Source organism: Camellia sinensis, chromosome 9 (assembly GCF_055761805.1).
Source record: "Camellia sinensis isolate YWXY chromosome 9, ASM5576180v1, whole genome shotgun sequence".
NCBI lineage: Eukaryota > Viridiplantae > Streptophyta > Magnoliopsida > Ericales > Theaceae > Camellia > Camellia sinensis.
The window spans coordinates 158,425,212-158,448,431 of record NC_138969.1 but is presented as its reverse complement, the minus strand read 5'-3'; the positions used below and the strand labels follow the sequence as shown (position 1 = coordinate 158,448,431).

Here is a 23,220-nt window from a genome sequence, read left to right as displayed (position 1 = left end):
AGTTTCAAAATGTGTTTAAGCTCAACTTGTTTACTTTTTGAGCTGATCTCAAACAAATTTCAATCGAGTTGATAACGACCCAAGCTTGAGTATAGCTTGGTTTTTTATAACGCATACAAGTTTATCAAGCTAAGTAGTAGGTTGTTCAAGTTTGACTTGATAATTTAATGAGCTTTAAATTGAGTTCAAATTTTGCTTGTTTACATAACGAACTGATTTTAAATAAGTCTTTAATGAGCGTAACATGAGAGTCAGGCTCGAGTAACTTGGCTCGTTTTACAGTCCTACTAAGGGGCATTGGAGGGTTATGTAACTCTGCCACTTATGATTTTGTGAGATGAATTTGATCTAGGAGAGTAGCCTACTTGAATCTGGATCAAACTAACGTATGTCACAAACTTTTGAAGGTTAGAATATGATTTGTGATGAGTTCCTGAAGCATTCTAATAATCATTTTGTTGATTTATTTGCAATTTCCCCCCCCCCCCCCCCCCCCCCCCCCCCTTCTCAAAACAACATTTGTGCCCATATTGCAATCGAGTTTGTTAAGCTGAATCAACCCAATCATTTGTCAATCTCTGGGATATGATCTCTCTCGTTCAACTGGATCTGTTTAGTACAACTTTCGTAAATTAAAAACTATAAAGCTATCAAATAATCAGTTATTTTTCAAGCTTGTTTAAATTTGTTTGTTTGTTTGTTTTTTTGGTTTTTTTTGATATTATTTAAGTTATTTCTGCTTAATAAGTTATAAACAGAAACTGTATCAAATAGTCTGACAAATACTTTTACAATAAATTAAGCTATAAACTCATATAAGCTAGCACCAAACAACCTCAATATGCTCTGTTTGGCATGGACAACTGCTATAGTTACACTTTGCACTACCTTGAGGTAAATACAATTAGTAGGGCTTCATTCTTGCTTGTGCCTATTAAATTTAATCGGTACTTGTAACTGATTGTAAATATTCAGAATTTACTTTGCATAGGTGAGTGCAAAGGGTACTTATCCATTCCTCATCATATATAAAAAGTAAAATAAAAAATAAAGAACTTACAAATTACAAGAAAAAAAAAAAAAAAAACTATTATTTATATGTCAAGAGGGCCAAAGTCAAATTTACACCAAGGGGAATGAATACAGGTAGTGAAACAAGACAAGAAAATTAAAGAAAACCAACAAAAGCAAAATGAGAAATTAAAGAAGAAAAATTGTTGAGTTTTTGGGTGGGAGAGTTCTGATTAGAGATCTCAGACTTGTGGGCCCCAAACAGCCCAATTGGCAGCACTGCCAACTCTGGGCATGCTGGTAACCCTAGAATAGACATCAACCTTGAAGTTGGAACCACACATGGCACCTTCACTGTCAACCCTAGGCATGGCCTTCATCTTGTGCATTGGGTGCTCATAGCTCATCAGTCCCCTCTCATTCTGGTACATACAGCCTACTTTCCAACAACAAAAATAAAATTAGGTTTACTTGTTTGTTCATGTTCATTCATAGAAAACAAAAACAAAAACAAAAACAAAAACAAAAAAGGATATTGGCTAGGGTTAGTTCCATTGATAAAAAATGCTATGGAACTATGGATTATATGTAATTACAGAGACTAATTCAGGCCTTGTGTATCTTGTTAGGAGGTCTCATGTTTGAATCTGTCTCCATCTCTAGACGTATCGAGAATATGTTGTAGTGTCATTTGGTATCACTTTAATTTTTCGTGTTTTCATAAACAACAATTAAAAGTAAGAAAATATTCGTCATTTTTATTTTTATGCAAAAAATTACATTTCAATAAACGATTTTAAAGTGTTTCCTCCATTAAGGGGTGTTTCCAGAAATTTTTTCTTGAAAACAATTTTAAGAAATAATTTGTCAAACAATTTTCTATTTTTGAGAACAGAAAATGAAAATAATACCTCACATCCATGTTCTAAGACACACTGCTTTGTTTGACTATCCTTTACCTAGCATATGCTAAAAAGGGTGAAACATCTATTTGGTTTCATTTTCATAACTTTTTAAAAAATATTAAGAACTAGTTTGGCGAAAATAGATATTACAAAGATATTTTTTTGAATTTTATTAAATTATTTTTGCAAAAAATAAAATAAAATGATGAATGCTTTGAATTTTTCATCAATTTTTCACTAAATTAACTGCTAATATTTATCAGAAAACAAATTTTCAAAACAAAACTAAATGAAAAGAATAGAAACACATTACCAGTTGGGAAAGGGGCAAATGATTTAGCACAGCTTGCTTTTATGACCTCCAAGTTGTCAGAAATTACCACAGAGCCATCAGCTCCTATACCCCAGAAGATCTTCACAGCTTCATCTGTACCCTGTTGTCAACCCAAATACACAAAATTATTTTCAAAAAAGAGTTTTAAGCAACTGAAAATGAAATGTCAAAAGCACCCTCCAAAACCACATCTTTAGATGTTCTTGTACATATTTAGAGTAAGACACATAAAACACATGAACGAATAAGATTTTATAAGATTTATTGGTGAAATCCGTTTCTCAAAAAATCTATCTATCCATATATTTTCTGTGTCTAATCCAATTCTGTATTTGATTTTTGTGTTCCTAAACTTATTGTATTTAGAGAGTGAAAGAGAGGACTTGCCACAGCAACAAAGATGGTTTCCGACTTAGTATCATAGACCACAAAACCAAAGCTACCATCCAGTTCCTTGAGGACCTGATGGGCCGGGTATGGGCCTCGGTCACGGAGGGTCCGGTAGGCCTCGATCACAAACATTGCCTCGTTGGCTCCCTTTGATAGGCCATACTGCTTGTTGAGATTGCATAGGTTGTGTAAGCTCCCCAAAAATATGCTATATATGCCATCCACACCACAAAACAGCCTAACAACGTATATCATATCAAATATTAGATGTGATCAAATATCCAAAGAACAAAACTTTAAGGAAAAAGAAAGAGATAAGCTTCAACATATGGGTTTTCTAAGGGTATTATAGTCAGAGAAATGTTTAATAAAGGTATTTTCTAACTATATTTAAGTGAATGCAAATTGTGGAATTAGTCAGAATAAGGTTATTTTTGTAATTTTCTTTTTTATTCTTGAAGGATTATTTAGAATTGTATAGATTTTTGATCTGGGTCAATTAGGGAAACTCATCCTGACAAATGTGGACTCGAGATCTTACATTTGTTGGGTTCTGAAGAAAACGGTTCTAACAAATGTGAGATCTTGGACCCACATTGGGCAACAAGCACCTTTGATTGGTTAAAAATTAAAGACAATTTGGCCTAATTTGAGAACATAGTTAAAAGTTAAATTTGAAAACATAGTTAAAAGTCAAATTTGATTTATTTTATCACATTTTTTCAAATATTTTTTATAAAAAATTAATTTTTAACAACTTCCAAGCCAGCCTTTATTTGGCTCTTACATTACCACCTTCCTAATGCTGTGTTTAGTTGAGGGATTTAAGAAGAGATTTGGAAAAAAAAATAAAAAAAATAGATAAAATGTGAAAAAAACATGCCTATATTTCACATAGTTTCACATACTTTTTTCTTTTCTCTTTCCAAATCCCTTCTCAAATTTCCCAACCAAACACAGTATAAAAATTTTTTTCAGTAAAAAATGAGGTTCATGTCCTTTTATCCCACGGGACAAGGGGTACCTGCTGAGCACAGCAGGGTGTGCTGTGCAAGCTAAACGGCATAACTTTGATGCTTTCGTTTTTGTTTTTCTATTTTTTGGAGTTGTTATAAAGTTTCTTTAACGGCCTAGTTCTGTGGTTTGAAACAAAACAAAGATAAAATCTTACAAATCTTCAAAGGAAAATATTTATTAATGTATTTTTATTTCATTTTAATTAGATTTAATGAGTATTTATTGACTAATATTTTTGGCATTTAAAAAAAAAAATCAGATGAGACTAGTTTTTTTTTTTTTGGTTGTCTCCAATTCAATCTTTGGATTTGATAGCACTGTTCAGGTCCGTGTATATCTAAACCGTTTATTTTATAATTTCCTATGTATAAATTATCCACCAAAAAATTTAAATTGATTGGATCTCTATAACTATATAATTTTATTATATCGGTCTCCAAAAAAAATGAACAATAGAAATGATTTGAAAATAAACCAAATCTTTTTTTCAAAGACAAATATAATAAAATTATATAACTATGCAAATCAAATTGGCTTAATTTTTGTGTGCGGATGATCTACCAAAGTGACCTAAAAAAGGAATGATTTTGATGATCAAAACGAAATGCATGATGGATCCTACGAGCCCTACCAATGCTGTCTAATCTAATATTTGGACTAAACACAATTCATTCTTTTTTATTTTTTTATTTTTTATTTTTTACATTGATATTTATGAGAGTATAACTAACTATATTTTATTTTTCACAAATAAAAACATAAAATTAACAAGTCATCTACAATATGTTAACAAAACGACGCCGTTTTGACAGTTTTGAACCATTTGAGTCACTGATTTTGTGACCATCTAGCGTTTTGTTTGGAAAATCAGTGACCCTCAAATATTTTCCTATTTTTAATTGTACTTTAGTCCGTGGAGAAAAAAATATACATAGTTATATTTTAATAAATATGAATGTAAAAAAATACAACTAGTAACATTTGATTTTTTAAAAATCAACCTAGTGCCAAAAAAAAAAAAAACCTAGTCTCATCTTCTTCTTTTTTTTTAAATGTCAAAAATATTAGTCAATAAATACTCATTAAATCTCATAAAAATGAAATAAAAATACATCAATAAATGTTTTCCTTTGAAGATTTGTAAGATTTTATCTTTGTTTTTGCTTCAAACCACAAAACTAGGCTGTTAAAGAAACTTTACAACAACTCAAATCCCTAATAATCTATCTTCATTCCCCTCTTCCTATTTGTACAAATAAAAAATAAAAAAATATAGGGAATGCAATTGAGCCAATCCCCATCAAAATTGCTTGGCTGATGAGAGAGAGAGAGAGAGAGAGAGAGAGTACCTCTGATGAACAGAGTGTTGGCGATCAGATGGGGCAAAAGCAAACAAGGCCTTGTTAGCAAAGCCAACAGAGAAAGCATTATTATTGGAATTGGAGTGAGAAGACAAGAAATCCTTCAATGTCTCTTCTGGAAGCTTCGGCTTCTTTGAAGAAGATTGCAATGAAGCTGGGCTGTTCAGCTCCTGTGGTGCATCTGCCAAACCTTTCTTGAATATTGCCAACATTTTCTCTCTCTTTTCCTTTTCTCCAAACAACAAACAAAATCTCAAAGATTAGATCTAAAATCAATATGTAGATAAATAGACACACCAAAACTATATATATGGATGGAGAAGAATGTGGCATGTATATTGGGTATTTATAGATAGATAACTTTAGAGAGAGAGAGAGAGAGAGAGAGAGAGAGAGAGAGAGGTGGAAGCCTTATCCAAAACTTGTGTGGATTAATGATGACACCTTTAAAGGAATTAAGTTATTTTTGGAAATATGTATTTATTAATTGCTTTATACACACAACAAGGTTTGACTAGTGTCATAAGTAATTAAGAAAGATTATCCAAATTCATACTTTATAGGAAAATTATCCATAAACATAAATTTTAGAATAAGCCTAAGAGTATGGATGAATATTACAGAATAGAAATTAAATATGTGAGATAGAATGGGTTAGTTTTGTGAGGTTCATCTATATTTTTAATACTATTAGATTTTTTTGTAAAATTTCATGCTAAAATAATACATTTTTAAAATATATATTATTTTGATGAGTTTTTATCTTTAAAATGATAAGATACAAAATTGCCACGTGCATGTTTTCTATGAGATACCTTTATTGGATGGCAGATTTTTTATTACTAAATTAATTCATCTAATATTATATTTTGAGATTTTCTTATCTTGAATATATTATGCGATAGAGAGTGTTTTGAGAATTGAAAAATCTAAGCATTGTTAAGTAACTTTGATATCATATGAATGTCTCCCTAGATCTCCTCTCTTTCAATTCCTTCTCAAATATTAGATCATCAATTCATAATAAGGTTTTATTTGAGAAGTTAGGATATAATTAAAAAGTTTAAAAATTATTATAAATTTTCAGGTCATCCTTTATTTTTTGCATGTATTTTCATAAAAAATAAATAAAATAACTAAAATAGTCAATTCCTAAATAAGATATTAATGTTAGAGATTCTTAAAATATTATTCATAATTTCTCACGTAAAAATGGTTGAAGGTTATGATTAATTAACTGATTTTAAATAAATCAATAATTGTCATTCAACATCTTACCTTATTAAGAATAAATTTAATAATGATCTTTTGATATGTAGAAAATGATATACAAGTCTGTTTTCTAGATCTATTTTTTAGACTCAATGATGTGTAAGTTACATAATTAATTGAAGATTAGAGAATATATGAAAGAGAGAGTGTTGTTTATAATATTCTAATTGATTATTACATTAATATGTTCATCGAGTCTAATTTTTTTTTATCTTGAATAACAATATTTATATATACATATATATAATTTTAATTAGGGAAATTCTACAGTGATTAATAAGATGATTTGCATGTGTATATATTATAATATATACTCTTTTAGGGGGTTAGGTGTATATATATATGTATTACAAAATATAGATATTTTATTTAAATTTTTTTTATCATATGTTTTTAGGTTAGTAAGTTAAATTATGATGAAAAGATTACAGTTGCTCTTATCAATTCAATCTTAAATTTCTGGCTTTCAATTTAAATTTTGGACTTCTCATTTTTTTACTCAAATTATGAACTAATAATTTTTTACTATCTCAAAAAATAACTAAATAAATCAATGGATGTTCTGTCTTATCGCAAAAAATGGATATTATATATATATATATATATATATATCTTGGGTAGTTTTGAGAGAGACGGAAACGAGTGGAATTTTTTTTTTCTGGGGAGGGGAGACCGTTTTTTTTTTTTTTTTTTTTTTTTTTTTTTTTTTTGAGGACCTCACAATTTTTATAGTCATTCATATTATTTATGATATAAATTATATATATATATATATATATGAATGAAGCTCACACATTATAAATAATATGGATCACTATAAAAATTGTGAAGATCTTTAATAAAAAAGGTCTTACTCATTTTTTCAGAAACAAGGGGCTTGTTTGGTTTGATTTTGGGAGATGAGTTTGGGAGATAAAAAGTACGAAAAGTTGTTTGGTTTGATTTTTTTGGAAAGATGTTTTGAAAAATTATTTTGAGAGAGAGTTTTGAAAAAAGTGATTGATTTGATGTGTATGAGAGAGAGATTTGTTTGGAAAACTTGTTTGGTTTACAAGTTTTGGAAAAAAAATTTGAAAAAATTTGTTTGGTTTGAGTTTTTCTGAAAACTCATTTGTAGAGAAATTTTCCCAAAAATTTTTGGGAAATTCAAACCAAACGAACCCCTAGTCGGAGGGGATAGACACTCCTTTTTGGAAGATCTCACAATTTTTATAGTGATTCACATTATTTATGATGTGAACCCCTTATATATATACATATGAGTAGAGCTCACACATTATAAATAATATAGACCACTATAAAAAGGGCAAATTACATATACACCCCTCCAGGTTTGACAAAATTACAGATACCCCCCTGAGGTTTGAGAAATTACGAATTCCCCCCTGAATGCTATATTTGCATAAGAAATTAGGGGGTAATTTGTTATGAAATATAAACCTCAGGGGGTAAATTGTTATGAAAATACAAACCTCAGGGGGCGGGATGTAATTTCCGAAACCTCAGGGGGGTATCTGTAATTTAACCAAACCTGGAGGAGTGTATATGTAATTTGCCCCTATAAAAATTGTGAGGATCTTAAAAAAAAAAAAAAAAAAAGGAAAAAAATGTCTCACTCATTTTTCCGGAGACAAGATAGTCGGTGGATGGTGATGGGGTACGAGAAATTAGTCATTTCAGGCTTATCCAAAACTTTATAAGAAGTCGTGACGGTGATACTGATCTGACTCAGCTTATCAATTCTTACCTGCAGATTTACGCCTCGTTTCGAATCAATCAAATTAAATACTCAATTTTTTAATTAAAAATATCAAAAGGTTAAAATATCATAAAATTTATTAAAAAAATTCTGAGTAACTAGTAAGATCAAAAGAAAATGACAAAATAATAAAAAAATTATAATTATAATTATTAAAATTGATAAATTTTATTATTAATTTGAAAATTATTTTGAAAATACTCACTGAATTGTAATTTTCTCAAATTTATTTGTCATAAGTTAAATGTTATATCAATTTTTAATTTTAAAAATATTATTGCAATTTTTCAAATATATTTAGTGTGCTTGGTTTGAGTTTTCTGGATTAAGTTTTTTGAAAACTGAGAGTATGTTTGGTTTGAGTTTGGGAGATGAGTTTTAGAGATAAAAAGTACAAAAATTTGTTTGGTTTGATTTTTTTCAAAAGATGTTTTGGAAAATTATTTTGAGAGAGAGTTTTGGAAAAAGTGATTGATTTGATGTGTATAAGAGGGAGATTTGTTTGGAAAACTTGTAAACTAAACAAGTTTTGGGAAATTTTTTTGGAGAAATTTGTTTGGTTTGATTACTTTTGAAAACTTATTTGTAGAGAATTTTTCCCAAAAATTTTTGGGAAACACAAACCAAACAAGGCCTGAGTTTTTTGATTTTCGTGTTCTTTTGTTTTTAGTGAACTTTTTAAAATTTTAAACATTTTTTTTTTACTTTTTTAGATGCACCTTACTTAGATGTATCTAAAAAGTAAAAAAATTGTGAAAAAATATTTTAAAAAATTAAGAAATACATAAAAATACAAAAAAATGTACTGAATTCTTTTATTTTTTTATTTTTGGTATTTAGTGAATTTTTAAAAGATTTTTTTTACAATTTTTTTACTTTTTAGGTATATTTATGTTAGGTGTGTCTAAAAAGTAAAAAATTTGTATAAAATATTAAAAAAATTTAGTAAAAACAAAAAAATACGGAAAATAAGAAAGTAGAATTTTTTGAAAATTGTTTTTAGAAAAATGAAACCAAGCAAGGTGATTAATTTCTTTAATATTTTAAAAGTTTTATAAAAAAATAATAATTATTTAAAAATTCAATCCCAAATTATACACGTCAAATTAATTACAAGAGCTAATCCTAACATGAATGTTTGGCACAAAATTTACCTTAAAATTAAGTATTTTGTATAAAATTAAAATTGGTGAAATATGAGTGACATTGAAAATGATTTCTTTCTTTTTTGATCAATAGAAATTTTCATTTGAGGTGAAAAAGTCAAACGACACTAACAAAAAAAAAAAATTCATTCCAACAACATAAAGCTTACAAATTACATCAAATAAAGTAAAAATTCTCAAAACAGAACTCAAGAGAAGCTATGAATGTATCAAGATGTAAAATTGCGAAACAAACGTCGATCATAAAAATTTTAACAATAAAATAAATCTGAAACAAATACATAGATTACATCCACAAAGAGAATAAATTACAACCAACCACTAATGGAAACCTCCAAAAGAACAAACAAAACCAAAAAAAGGAAGACAACCTTCATACCCCAGTGGCAAAAACTAGAAATTGGATTAGGTAGAGGTGGGGGCGTGGAGGTGTGGAGATGGTAGATCTAGTGAAGGTGGTGTAGAGGCTGGGAGATGACAGATCTGGTGAGGGACCGTGGAGGCAAAGAGATGGTAGATTTAGGCCAAGTTCGACATCACTTTAAAAAGATAAAAAATTAAAAAATTACTCAAAAAGTTAAAATGTTATTACTATTTATAAAAAAAAAATATTAAAAAATTAATTTTTCATAAATAAAGTACAACTCAGCTGTGTAGATTGTTCAGCGCTGTGCAGCGTTCTTTAAGAAAAATTGAACAGTTTCGGTGCAATTTTCACACACTACTATTCAGCCCGTGGGGACCCATCACGGGTCCTGTTTTGATAATCTGAACCGTTCAATGTGTAGAACTCGTCGAGTACTACATGGGTGAAAAAATCACGTTGATTGAATATCGATAACTACATGATCAAATCAGTTTTGTATAAAAAAATGGATAATGTTATAATTAACGATTGAAAAAAAATAAATCTGATCAGATAGTTATCGATATCCGATCAACGTGATTTTTTTAAAGGCATATAGTACTCGACAAGTTCTACACATTAAACGGTTCAGATTATCAAAATGGGACCCGTGATGGCCTCCACAGGCCAAACAAAACCGTTCAGTGCAATGTCAAAAGTAGCCAATAATTTATTACCATCAATTCAACTCCTTTGTACGGCTGCCAACACACATTTTTAATATTCTCTTACACACTTTTTTATACAATTTTTTAATGTACATTTTTTTTTTTATAAAAAGTCAAAAAATTAAGTTAAACATTTATATTTTTTTCTTCAATTTTTTAGTCTAAAAAAAAAAAAAGTGCACTCATTTGAGGCTTATCCAAAACTTTATAAGAAGTCGTGACGGTGATGCTGATCTGAGTCAGCTTATCAATTCTTACCTGCAGATTTACGCCTTGTTTCGAATCAATCAAATTAAAAACTCAATTTTTTAATTAAAAATATCAAAAGGTTAAAATATCATAAAATTTATTGAAAAAATTCTGAGTAACTAGTAAGATCAAAAGAAAATTACAAAATAGTAAAAAGATTATAATTTTAATTATTAAAGTTAATAAATTTTATTATTAATTTGAAAATTATTTTGAAAATACTCACTGGATTGTAATTTTCTCAAATTTATTTGTCATAAGTTAAATGTTATATCAATTTTTAATTTTAAAAATATTATTGCAATTTTTCAAATACATTAATTTTTTTAAATATTTTAAAAGTTTTATAAAAAAATAATAATTATTTAAAAATTCAATCCCAAATTATACACGTCAAATTAATTACACAAGCTAATGTTTGGCACAAAATTTACCTTAAAATTAAGTATTTTATATAAATTTAAAGTTGGTGAAATATATGTGACATTGAAAATGTTTTTTTTTTTTTTTTTTTTTGATCAATAGAAATTTTCATTTCAGGAGAAAGCCAAACGACACTAATGGTGTGTTTGGTTGAGGGATTTGGAGAGGGATTTGGAAAGGGAAAGGGAAAAGGTGTGTGAAACTATGTGAAATATAGGCATGATTTATTCACATTTCACCTACCTTTTCCATTTCCCTTTCCAAATCCCTCTCCAAATCCTCCAACCAAACACAGCATAAAGGAATCTATTCCAACAACACAAAACTTACAAGTCACATCAAACAAAGTAAATTTCTCAAAAAATACTAAGGAGAAACTATGAATGTATCAAGACGTAGAACTTATACTGCAAAGCAGACGATGATCATAAAAAATTTGACAATAAAACAAATCTAAGACAAATACATAAGCTACATCCACAGAGAGAATAATCTACAATCAACTACCGATGGAAACCTCTAATGTTGTGTTTGGTTGGGGGATTTGGAGAGGGATTTAGAAAGGGAAAGAGAAAAGGTGTGTGAAACTAGGTGAAATGTACGTATATTTTATTCACATTTCACTTAACTTTTTTCTTTCCCTTTCCAAATCCCTCCTCAAATCATCCAACCAAACACAGCGTAAAAGAACAAACAAAACCAAAAAAAAAAGGGACAACTTTCATACCCTGGTGGCGAAAAACAACAATTGGATTAATTAGAGGTGAGGGGGTGGATGCGGGGAGACGACAGATCTAGTGAGAATGGTGTAGAGGCTGGGAGATGACATTTCTGAGGAACCATTGAGGCAAGGAGATGGTAGATTTAATGGTGATGTAAATGATTGTAGCTTATAGATTTATTTTTTTGAATATATTGTTTTGTTAATAAGAGTATTTGTATATTGTTGATGTGTAGATATTATAATGAAAAATAATTTACAGACAAATCGTGTATATAAAAAAAACACACTTAAAATAGGAATATTTATACAAATCTTAATTTATGAACTTATATTCCATTAAGTCCTAATTAAGATTTTTTAGACCTTCAAGTCCCATTAAATTTTTAATAGTTAGAATTATCCTTCAAATAGTGATCGTTTATCATTTATGATTATTTATAAAGGAATATGATGATTTGACATTTATTTTTAAAACTTTAAAACATCAACTTTCAAATTGACAAAAAAATTTTTTTTAAAAATTATGTGCAAAAAAAAAAATTATTTATTTTTTTGTGTAAAACTGAAAATTTTGTCTATAAAGAAGTATGATGATGGAACATTGATGTACAAAATTGAAAAAAAAAACTTTAAAAATGAAAAAACTGATAATATTTTCAGTCTTAAAACTGAAAAAAATGTTACTGTCTCGATTTTGTTGGATAGTTGAATCAAACCAATAAGTAGAAGCGCAAAAACGTTTCATCTCATACTCTGTTTTTTTTTTCATCAGTTAGTGAAACAATTATTTGAAACATTACTATGCAAAATTGATAATATTTTTAATTTTAAAAATTGGAAAAAAACTGATGATATTCTCAGTTTTACTAAATACGACTTATTAGTTTAAAAAATCTTAAATAGAACTTGAGATACCATAACATTTATAAATATGATTTTTAGGTAATTAACTCTTTAAAATAATAGGATAAATTAAAAATATACTCTTTGAGATTTGTTTAAAATACAAATTGTTCTTTGTGATTTTGAAAATTACATATCATCTTGTGAAGTTTCAAATTTTATAACAAATGATAATTTTTATTAATAAATCATCAAGTCAATTAATAACATTTAATAATGTCATAAATATATTTTAATTAATAATTCAAGTAATTTTATTATTGTATAGGAGAAACATTAGAATTTTTTTTTTCCAATTAATTTTGTTAAATAAAAAATTATGACAAGAGTGTATTTGTAATTTTCAAACTATATAAAGCAATCTATATTTTAAATAAATTTAAAAAAAAATTATAATTTACTCAAAATAATATACCAATGATATTTTTCAAATTATAGGATATTGATGAATATTTTAGTTAAAATTAAAGGACTCATAAAAAGCCAGGGTTGGTTGTGGGTCACAAGGGCTGCCTAAGTCAATATTTTAAGATTTGAGATAAAAATTTAGTCAATAAGATTGGGCTGACTAAAATTTTAATTCCGTTTATTTTTTAATCAGGCTTGAGATAAGAAATTCTAGCCTAGCATGACCTGACTCGTCGTTTAAAAAATATTCTTAGGCTCCGTTTGGTACGGGTTTTTGTGGCTATTTTAGCCACAAAAGATAAAACAGGCTATTTTAGCTCTAACAAACAAAACATCACATCCAACCCATAATTATTACACTCTTCTCTCACAAAAAAAATCAAAAAAGTTAAAAAGCCAAAAAGTCCTTCCTAAACCAAGCTTTTTAGCCCAGGCTAAAATAGCCAAAAAAGTCAAAAATCTAAAAAGCCAACCCACTTCCCAAACAGAGGCTTATTAATTTTTATATTATTTAGTTATATATTTGCTTCTAAAAAAAACAACATACTTTAGTTACATGTTAATTCTTTTATTTAGTTAAATAATAAACTTAATAATTATTTGAATTTAGGTTATTTGCTTCTTCTTTTTTAAAAATGGCAAACATTTGTTGAGAAAAAACTAATTTATTTTACTATTAGATTTTGCTAATAACCTAAATTCAAATAATTATTAAAAGGTCCAATTCTTTTAATATCCCTTTAAGATTTTTTTTTTTCTTCAGATAAAAAAAGGGCTCCTGCATATATTAGGTTAAATGGGCATGCTTTGAATTTAGAAGTTCTTTAATAAAAAAAACTAATAGGCTTCTAATTATATGTTTTTTGACTATAATTGTTCAGCTTTATATAATTATTCTTATATTTGTAATTAATTTCACACAGATTGAATCTATATATTGTATATAGTTTTGTTTTTTGTTTTTTTCTTGGTATTAATTTCTATTTTATATACATACGTTTTATTGTTATTTTCAAAATTTTAGTTTAATAGTATTTTTATCTTAGAAATAAGAGAAAAAAGACAATGATGAATGGTTGAATTTGAATTCTTTATTTGAGCGAAAATAGTCTAATTTCAAACACTCCATCTAAATCATTAACAGAATAATGATAAAATACATATATAACTTTTAAAGTACAAGTTTTGTGTTACTTTATTCTTCAAAATTTTTAATTTTGTCACTTTGATTTAGCTTCCGTTTGGGAAGTGGGTTGGCTTTTTGACTTTTTAACTATTTTAACCTGGGCTAAAAAGTTTAGTTTGGGAAGGGCTTTTTGTCTTTTTGACTTTTTTGACTTTTTTTGTGAGAGAAGAATGTAATGATTATGAGTTGGATGTAATATTTTATTTTTTGTGACTAAAATAGCCTATTTTATCTTTCGTGACTAAAATAACTAAAAAAGTCCCGTTTAGCTCTTGCCAAACGGAGCCTTAGTGTGTGAACATTGATAAAGGCAAAAACATAATTTTAATAGTATTTGGAGGTGAAATTGACAAGTTAAAATTTTGGAAACCAAATAAATTTTAAGAATCATAAATAAATTTATAATTATCCTGTTTAGAATTTAGATGACTGCATGTATTTGAGCCAATTTGGGGACAAAATTGCCCCAGGACTTTTACAACTTTTTTGAATCAAGCAACATACTTATTTTACTCATTGAAATATTATTAAATAGTCTGAAAACATCATGTACATGTAATAATCCGACAAAAGAAACTCTGCAAAAAGAGATAAATATAATTAAGCTTGTCTCCACCATCCACCCAACTACACAAGGTCTCTTAATTATTCTTATTAATCCCTTAATATTTTAGACTTGTTGTGAAATATTTAGATAATCATCAAAAGAGTTGCAATTGAAATTATAATGAATTTTGAATCAAAATAAAAATATGAAAAAAGTTTTACCATGTGAGAAGTGTAGTGTGATATGCCATGTAATAAATAACATGGTGTGATAAATAATGGTGTATAGTAAAAATTTTATCACCTATAAATTTATTGGTGAGTTTGCATGATAATAAAAATATATATTACATATATGATCTTTTATTTTCTCTTCCATTATTATGATTCTTTATTCTTTATTTTCTTTAGTTTTATAATAAGACTACTGAATAATTACTCATTTATTATTCTTTTCAATTAAGCAGTTACATATTTTAAAAAAAAAGTTAAAACTCAATTCGTCTCCAATCCATTTCCACTTTCCATGCTGTGGGCTCACGCCGGACCAGCCTTGCTGCTTTGAATCATTCAACTTGTGATATTTATCGAGCAAATCATCTATGTAAAACATCAAATTGATTGAACATCATTAGACTCATGATCGGTCTATATTTGTATGAAAACAAAAGTCCATTTTTGAAACCATAATTGTTCATAATTTTTTAAAGAGTAATGTTATTCGATCTGATAACTATCAATATCCAATCAACTTAATTTTTTATAAGAATGGTTCGCTCGATAAACCTTACAAAGTTAGTACTACCAAGATGGCCTGGTCATAAAAACTGGACCCTCCAGTAAACCGGAGACAGCTGGATTATTTAAGAAAATTTATAGAAAAAAGCAGGAGAGGGCCACTTCGACAGGGTTTGTTGAGCTATTACTCCTCTTTCCTCCATATACAATCAATAACTATTTTCAACCCTCAAAATAGCAAGAATTGAAACATTTCATGTTGATTTGGAAAGGAGGACATGAACACCAGACTTCGATGGTAAAAACTTCATAGAGTACTTGCAGTGTTAGACTCTGTAATGCTGGTTCACATATTTCTTTTTTTGATCGGCAAAAAGGAGACTTTATTGATGAATTATATGAAAATTTACATCAATAAAGAGGAGCTTGAAGCTAAAACAAGCTCAACCTCCTAGTTGGTGAGAAACCAACGAGCAAAACAAACAGAGCAAAAACACCCGAAAAATAAGGCACTGAAACACCTAATACTAGAAACAGACAATACAACACTCCATTAGGCACTAATCAGAACAGGCAGATCAGATTTGTTTAAACCAACACAGCAGCAAAACAGATCAAAACAGATCAGAGATCAGAGCAGCCTTTCAAGCACCAAAACAGAACAGACAGATCAGATTTGCCTTGAGCTACATTACCCTGAATTACAACAGCCCAACAGTCATACCAAACACATTGCCTTGAACTACAGTAGCCCTGAAAGTTATTGCCATGATAAAGGTAAGGGCAGAGAGAACATTGACAACTACAGATACAAATGTTGCTGATGTGTTTTTCAACCCCAAGTAGTATAAGTTCTGATCAATTACTGGCAGTGACCATGGCTGTTTGATGCTGCCTTCCCACACAGACTTCAAACAAGGGACACTATGTACTCTCTACACCAGTAGGAGCAGAACCAGTGCCAAAATAGCCCCAAACTGATCTGAAATAGCAACATCACAGTAATACAGAGCAAACAGTTACTACCCCTACCTAAGCAGAGCAAACAGATCAGAACTAGATCAGAACCAGCTGCCCTGCTATCCAATGGATTCCAGAGCAAACAGTTCCCACCTCCTAGTAAACCTCCCAGCAGCAAGCCTCACACTGATCTCCCAACAGACCTCTCACCAAAGCAAACCATATTCCAAAGAAATCAAGGTCAAACTGATACAAACCACCCTCCACTCTCACAACAATGCAAACCACATTCCAGAGATTCAGACCACTCTCCAAGAAGCATGGAATTGGAACCAGTCCAGATCAGCAGACCTCACACCAATGCAAACCATTTTCCAATGCAAACCAGGCATGGCTTTCCAGAACCCCTAATGCCTCAGCCAACACCCCTAATGCAGAACCTTACCTGCTGCAGATTATTCACAATATCAGTTACTGAATAACCTGAGCAGAAAGAGCCAGCATCTTTGCTCCACATCGCAACTCGCACTTTAATGACCTCACACAACTCCTCAAAATTTGGATGAATGCCATTAAAGATACAATCATTTCTTAATTTCCAGATGGACCAAAGCACAGCCAGAGGCATGGCTTTCCAGAACACCCTCTCTTGTTTTTTCAGCCTTGTACCAGCCCACCAATCTAATAGACAGTTTACAGTATCAGGTTGAACCCACTGTAATTCCCACCATTTTAGTATATGTGACCAAACCTTCCAAACAAAAGGGCAAAGAAGAAGCACATGATTTACACTCTCCACTTCCTCATTGCAGAAAATGCAACTCACATTGGCCTCATCAGAGAGCACTCTAATTCGTTGCAAAAAGCTGGAAGTGTTTAGCCTTCCCTTCCATGCCAACCAACCAAAGAATTGAGCTCTAGGTGAAGAAACATTGTTCCATAACAGATCTGAAACCTTACATACTGTACCTAAGGAATTATCGCACCACTTATAAGCAGAGGACACAGTGAAGTATCCTGATGGGTCTGCTTTCTAATGCAAAGCATCAGCCATATTTTCCCTAAGGACTGGAGCATTACTCAGCAGCAGCTTCAACCTATTCAAATCCTCCACCTCCCATTGAAAAAGTGATCTTCTAAAATTGAGGTTCCACTCCACCTCACTATTTCTTCTGATATGCATCACATTCATAGAATCAAACTTTCCAAAGACAAGGAATAGAGCCTAGGGAAAACTTCCATCAAGCACACATTATTACACCATGTACCTCTCCAGAACAGAGTGTTTTTCCCATCCCCAATCACTGGAGCAGAGTTTTCTTTAAAGAATTCCACCAGATCAGGTCTGGTTCTAGCAACACCCAAAATGTTAGCCCATATACATGAGATCCTGGGGTTATCAATAGGTTCTGGACACCACCCTACACCCACCTGATTGTATTTGTTATCTATCACCTATTTCCACAGAGCATTAGGTTCAGCCCCAAACCTCCACCACCATTTTAATAAGAGGCAATCATTCATAAGTCTAATCCTTTTAACCCCTAGACCCCCTGTTGTTTGCTTTTAGAAATCTCCTTCCATTTGACCAAATGTATTTTCCTACTGAAGCCATCCCCACCCCATAGAAAATTGGATTGAATTGACATAAATTCCTTAGCAACCCCTGCTGGCATTTTGAACAAAGATAAATAATAAATAGATAAGCTAGACAACACAGATTTAATCAAAGTCACCCTACCCGCAAAAGAGATGAATCTTCTCTTCCAAGAGGCAAGTCTTAGTTTGCATTTGGCTAACACTGGCTGCCAAGTCCTCTTTCTCCTTCGGTTTGCACCTAGAGGGAGTCTTAAGTACTTTAGGGGCAAACTTTGATGAAGACAATTGAACTTATCAGCAAATTCCTTGGATGCTTCATCTGTTAACCCAACTCTACACACCACACTCTTGTGGTAGTTAATTTTTAGTCCTGACAACACTTCAAAACATCTCAATATCCTCTTTAAGTTATTAACCTACCCCCAATGAGCTTCACATAACAGAATTGTGTCATCTGCGAATTGCAGATGGGAGATCCTAAAAGCACTTGAACCAACTGTTGCCCCTTTGATCAACCCCAACTGTTTTGCTCTTTCCAGCAGGATATTCAGGCTCTCAGCCACAATGTTAAAAAGGAAGGGTTAGCAACATAATACTTTGCTCAAAGTGATGGAAAGTGTGCAATTAATTTAAGACTAGCTCGTTGATTAACACCACAAAAAATGCTATTCATACAATAACAAATACCGTTAAGAAGTGCTTCTCAAACTGTGCGGTGGGAAGAAAAACAGGATGAAATGAGTAGAGAGCACTTGCTGTGACTTAAGCGCTGTAGTCCCCATTGTAATATTTGTCTTCGGCATAATACACAGCAGTCACAACATTGCCCCCGAATTTCCGGCCACTAAGTGCATCCTTTGCATTGGCACAAGCAGCAGCATCAGAATACTCCAAGAACACCTGCAAATTGAAAACCATCATTAAGCGACTTCAAGCATGTTTAAATGCAGCTCTGACCTAGAAAGAGGAAATGAACACATATTACAAGCACAGAGTTGGATTGCTCAAAACATTATGCATGCTAAAAACTACGAATAAAATAAGTGAGGGAGGAGAAGGTGGACATGATGAATATTTTTCCACAAGAAAACGTCCAAAGAATGCACAGACGTACAATGATTGATTGCATGAAGTGCTTGTGAAAAAGTACTACATCAAACTGCCACCTTATTAAGTTACTACCCTTGATCAGGACATGCTTGATACAACAGAACTCTACATGATGTGAAACCACAACATGGCCACTGAACATATATACTGTCAGGTCTTATATTTTCCTCATCTTATTTGCAGTAATCAACATAGAGATAAAATCTTTACCCTTAAGGAAAAAGTGTGTGCGGGTTGAACTTGTTTGACCCTTGTACCAAGTATAGTTCCAATTTTGTTGAGGTCATCTTTATTTTTTCTTTATTTTTTTTTTTTTTGTGGTAAAAATCATTTCTATAAAAGCTCAGACTACGACCTAAAGGGGTACGGGGGGGCATACCCTTATAACACCAACAGTACACAATCATAAAAACACACTATACTTAAATGTAGAGGGATTTAACTTGAATTGCAACAAACTTCCAGCCTGATTTTGGTGGGTAATGTATAACTAGTGCAGTCCCTTGGGGCCTTATTAGAGCTCCACTTGAATTAGATTATGCCCATTTAGTTTTTATAAATTCATTAGGTTGAGTAGACTCATAAGTGTGACCACCTCAAAATATGTATTTAAATCTTGAGTTTTCACATCTCCTGTAAACCTAGAATGCATCGTAAGTTATGAATGGGGCTATTCAAGTGACATTAAAGAGAAAACCTTTTGCTTCTATGATTTCAAAAAACTAGAACCAATCAAACAACCAAGAAATGTAGAGTAGAAAAATGTCTTACCCTGAATTTTTTTTTTTTTGATAACTCAGGTATCCCCAATCCGCTGATTTTAAGGGAATTCATATCACTTTTTAAAGAAGATGATGTTTTAATATACGTACATAAAGAAAATAGGAGTTCAGGTTTCAATATGCTAAACAGAAATCTATTGTTTAGATTCAACAGAACAAAATCAGTATACCTTTCCAACACCTGGAACCTGCTCCCCATTAGGAGCTGGGCGGGGAATAATGACATCCGTCAAGACTCCTACAAGATCCAACCAAGTACAAGAAGATTAATTCAGCAGTATTAACATCTATGAATTCATGAAGAAACAATGGTATGTGCATGTTTCCATCCACATGATAATTTGAAGATCATGACAACACGGGCAATAGGAAATCAGCTGTAAATATGTCCTGTAGAAGTAAACATGATAATTCCTGTTATACCCATTGTACAGGGAACATATGCAATTTTGGAATAAAAATTTCCTAATACAATGGCCTCATCCACAAAAATATCATAACACAATGGCCACTTTCTTTTTTAGTATTATGTTGTAATAGTATATTAATAATTCAACAGTTGCTTAATCAGTTGTATTAATCCTTTAAAATGTCGCATACTGAAAATAGCATATTTGAAATAAAATTGAAGGTTTGTTTTCTGTTTTTAAAAACTTCTATCCTGCTATTTGGTGTCTATCCATTTCAAATATTAATAAAGGTTCAAGTTGCTCAAATTTATAACCACTGATAATGCTAATTTAAACTTTCTTTTCGTATTTGAACGAGCCATTCAAAATAGATGTCTTTTAATAAAGCATTAGTTTAGTAAACTACAAAGAACAAGAAACAAACAACTGATGATTACAGATTTTTCCTTTGGAAACAAAAACTCTAGCCATCTCTGTAGAAAGAACTAAAAGAAAGAGAATTCAAGACAACCATCTCTGAATTTTATTTAGAAATTAGAACCTTTAAGAAAAGATATGTTCTACAAGTTGAAATTCACACACAAACACATGCATGCATGCATTTGCACGTGCGTGCACAAACACACGCAGAGAGAATGAGACAAACTGAATAATAGTTTGAAACACAAAAACCAACTACTTTAGAGATGAAATATTTACCAAACTTCCCCCCTTCTTCCCTCATGTCTTCTACTATTTCCTCGTACTCGCCATCATCCATCAGTTCATCAAAATTAATTACCTTCATGGTACCCCAAATGAAACACCATTAGAAGGATCAGACTAAAGTTACTCACCGTAAGGGGGTGGGCTTGGAGCGGGGAAGTAGAAAAGTTTAACCTTCAGACGTCAAATTATACCTCAGTCAAGCATAGAACTTTGGTTGGAGTCTCTGTGGATGCTATGGGTCCTACACCTATTCCAGGAAGACTCACACCACCAGCTTGCAAGGCCATTTTCTACAAAATAAATCAGGAATGTAAATGAACAATGAAAAGGTAGAAAGGTAACCGGGGAGGGAAAATTACATCACTTACCTGAAAAGCTATATGTTGTTGTGCCTGAGCTAATATATTATCGTGTTCTGTGTTAACCAGCTCATTGCTGAAAAATACAATGATAAGATGTCAGCATTGTAAATGGAATATATCAAACAAGCTTGCTAAATTTTATCAAAGATGTTTCATACTTCATATGCTACAGCAACATATCAGTGTAAAATGCTACTACACCATTCAAATTTAAAGAGTATATACGCAATTGCCAGCCATAATGTATAGAAGCCAAAAGATTCCGACTAAACTGCTACATTTTGAGGCAAAAAAAGTCCTTGCCTCAGATTTGCTACAATAGTTTTGGCCAAAATAACTCTATGCTACAAGAATATACCTAGTAGATCTATAGGAAAATAATGAGAAACAACATGCAAATCTCATGCATTTTTATTTCAGAATAGTGGCATGGAATTATAAAACTGGGAACCTCTTGTTTCCAACACCAACTTGTTTCACAGAAGACACATTGCTACACTGCTTCAGCTTTCAGAATAGCAAAAAAAAGATCAAACTTTTAGATTTGTCATTTTTTCCCTCAAACTTGGATTGATTTTTTTTTTAAAAAAAAAAAGTAAACTAACATGATAAGCAATAACATAAGTCAAATGTCAGGCTATTAAAACTTGTTCCCATTCTGAAAACTCCGTCCTAAAAACCTCATAAGAGTTTCGAACCAGTAAAAAGAGATAGACCTCAACATATTATAACAAGTTTTCTTCCCCCTTCAAAACTAATATCTACTGGTCTTTAAATTTACATGTATATATTTCACAATTTTCATAGAATTTTGAACTAGACTTCCTGTGGTTTCCAACTGAAAGGCCAAATCAAAGCAATGCCGTGCACAAATCAAATGAACTTTCAGCAAAATTTGAAAAAGAGCAAATGCTAAAGAAAAATTATCCTTCCCATTAATACAGGTTCGTTTTATTGAAGAAGACCAACCTGGTGGAAGCACGCCGAACAGTTATGGTCTTATCCCCCATTTTCAAGCCATTAAGAGTAGCACAAGCAACGTCCGTTGCTGCTGGATCCTGAAGTGAATGTATGACAGACACAGCATTTTTAATGATGGAATGCCCCTCCAGCAATATATAGAAACTGGTTAAAATTTTAAAGACTAGAGAAGGAACAAAGAATTCATAAAGCCCATATCACAAGCAGAAAATGAAATGGCAAGTTTTCAATTTGTAAACATGTAGCTTTAGTTTGAGACTGTCAAACATGGCAGTATTTTAGAAGAAGAAGAAGAAGAAGAAGAAGAAGAAGAACAGAGGTTGAGAGCTTTGATAACTTCTCGGACAGCAGTGCAAGGAAAAATTTAGAGTCAGTAAACATCAGGTTCATTCACCTCATAGATGCAAAAACCATATCCTTTGGAGTTTCCCGTCTCTCTATCCTTAACGAGGTCAAACCCACGCAAAGGTCTGCAATACATCAAGAATTTATCAATAGGACTTGTAATTACCACAAGTAACAAGATAGAAATGATAGCGAAATGAATATTCTGATGCCTCAAAAAGTGTAGGTCAACCATCAGCCGCAAAGAGAAAACAAAATGACCAAGTACACTAAAGATTAAAAGCAGTAAAAGATGGAAAAATGGATAATTGAAGCCCATTAGACCATACCCAAAGGATTCAAGCAATTCCCGTATCTGTGATTCAGTAAAGTAGTATGGCAAGTCACCAACAAAGATACGATCAGGCCCCTCAACTCCACCAATCATACTACAAATCAAGAGAGAGTCAGCGTGCCAGTCTTACCAGAATTAAAATGAATAAACAATTAAATCAAAC

At 31.1% G+C, this 23,220-nt stretch overlaps 2 protein-coding genes across 2 annotated transcripts; both read right to left on the bottom strand.

Annotated features, from left to right (window-relative positions):
* Positions 1 to 1,070: 1,070 nt before the first annotated feature.
* On the bottom strand, positions 1,071 to 5,618 carry LOC114307482 (stem-specific protein TSJT1). The gene is made up of 4 exons (XM_028252884.2): positions 5,007 to 5,618; positions 2,638 to 2,878; positions 2,230 to 2,350; positions 1,071 to 1,447 (listed from the first exon to the last, which is right to left on the bottom strand). The coding sequence occupies exons 1-4, from the start codon at positions 5,228 to 5,230 to the stop codon at positions 1,254 to 1,256; spliced, it is 780 nt and encodes a 259-aa protein (XP_028108685.1). The 5' UTR covers positions 5,231 to 5,618; the 3' UTR covers positions 1,071 to 1,253.
* Positions 5,619 to 18,645: 13,027 nt separating this feature from the next.
* Positions 18,646 to 23,220, bottom strand: LOC114307459 (splicing factor U2af large subunit A-like). The gene is made up of 8 exons (XM_028252863.2): positions 23,053 to 23,220; positions 22,773 to 22,848; positions 22,367 to 22,455; positions 21,404 to 21,470; positions 21,227 to 21,325; positions 21,027 to 21,108; positions 20,088 to 20,155; positions 18,646 to 18,925 (listed from the first exon to the last, which is right to left on the bottom strand). The coding sequence occupies exons 1-8, from the start codon at positions 23,148 to 23,150 to the stop codon at positions 18,788 to 18,790; spliced, it is 717 nt and encodes a 238-aa protein (XP_028108664.2). The 5' UTR covers positions 23,151 to 23,220; the 3' UTR covers positions 18,646 to 18,787.

What these genes read in the sequence shown, in the direction of transcription:
- LOC114307459 (XM_028252863.2), bottom strand. Translation starts at nt 23,150, where the DNA reads ATGATTGGTGGAGTTGAGGGGCCTGATCGTATCTTTGTTGGTGACTTG. An exon ending in GTTCGGCGTGCTTCCACCAG is followed by an intron (nt 21,471 to 22,366) that starts GTTGGTCTTCTT and finishes TGTATTTTTCAG; the next exon opens with CAATGAGCTGGTTAACACAG. An exon ending in AGGTTCCAGGTGTTGGAAAG is followed by an intron (nt 18,926 to 20,087) that starts GTATACTGATTT and finishes TTCAATTTGCAG; the next exon opens with GTGTTCTTGGAGTATTCTGA.
- LOC114307482 (XM_028252884.2), bottom strand. Translation starts at nt 5,230, where the DNA reads ATGTTGGCAATATTCAAGAAAGGTTTGGCAGATGCACCACAGGAGCTG. An exon ending in AAACCATCTTTGTTGCTGTG is followed by an intron (nt 2,351 to 2,637) that starts GCAAGTCCTCTC and finishes GGTTGACAACAG; the next exon opens with GGTACAGATGAAGCTGTGAA. An exon ending in ATTTGCCCCTTTCCCAACTG is followed by an intron (nt 1,448 to 2,229) that starts GTAATGTGTTTC and finishes GTTGGAAAGTAG; the next exon opens with GCTGTATGTACCAGAATGAG.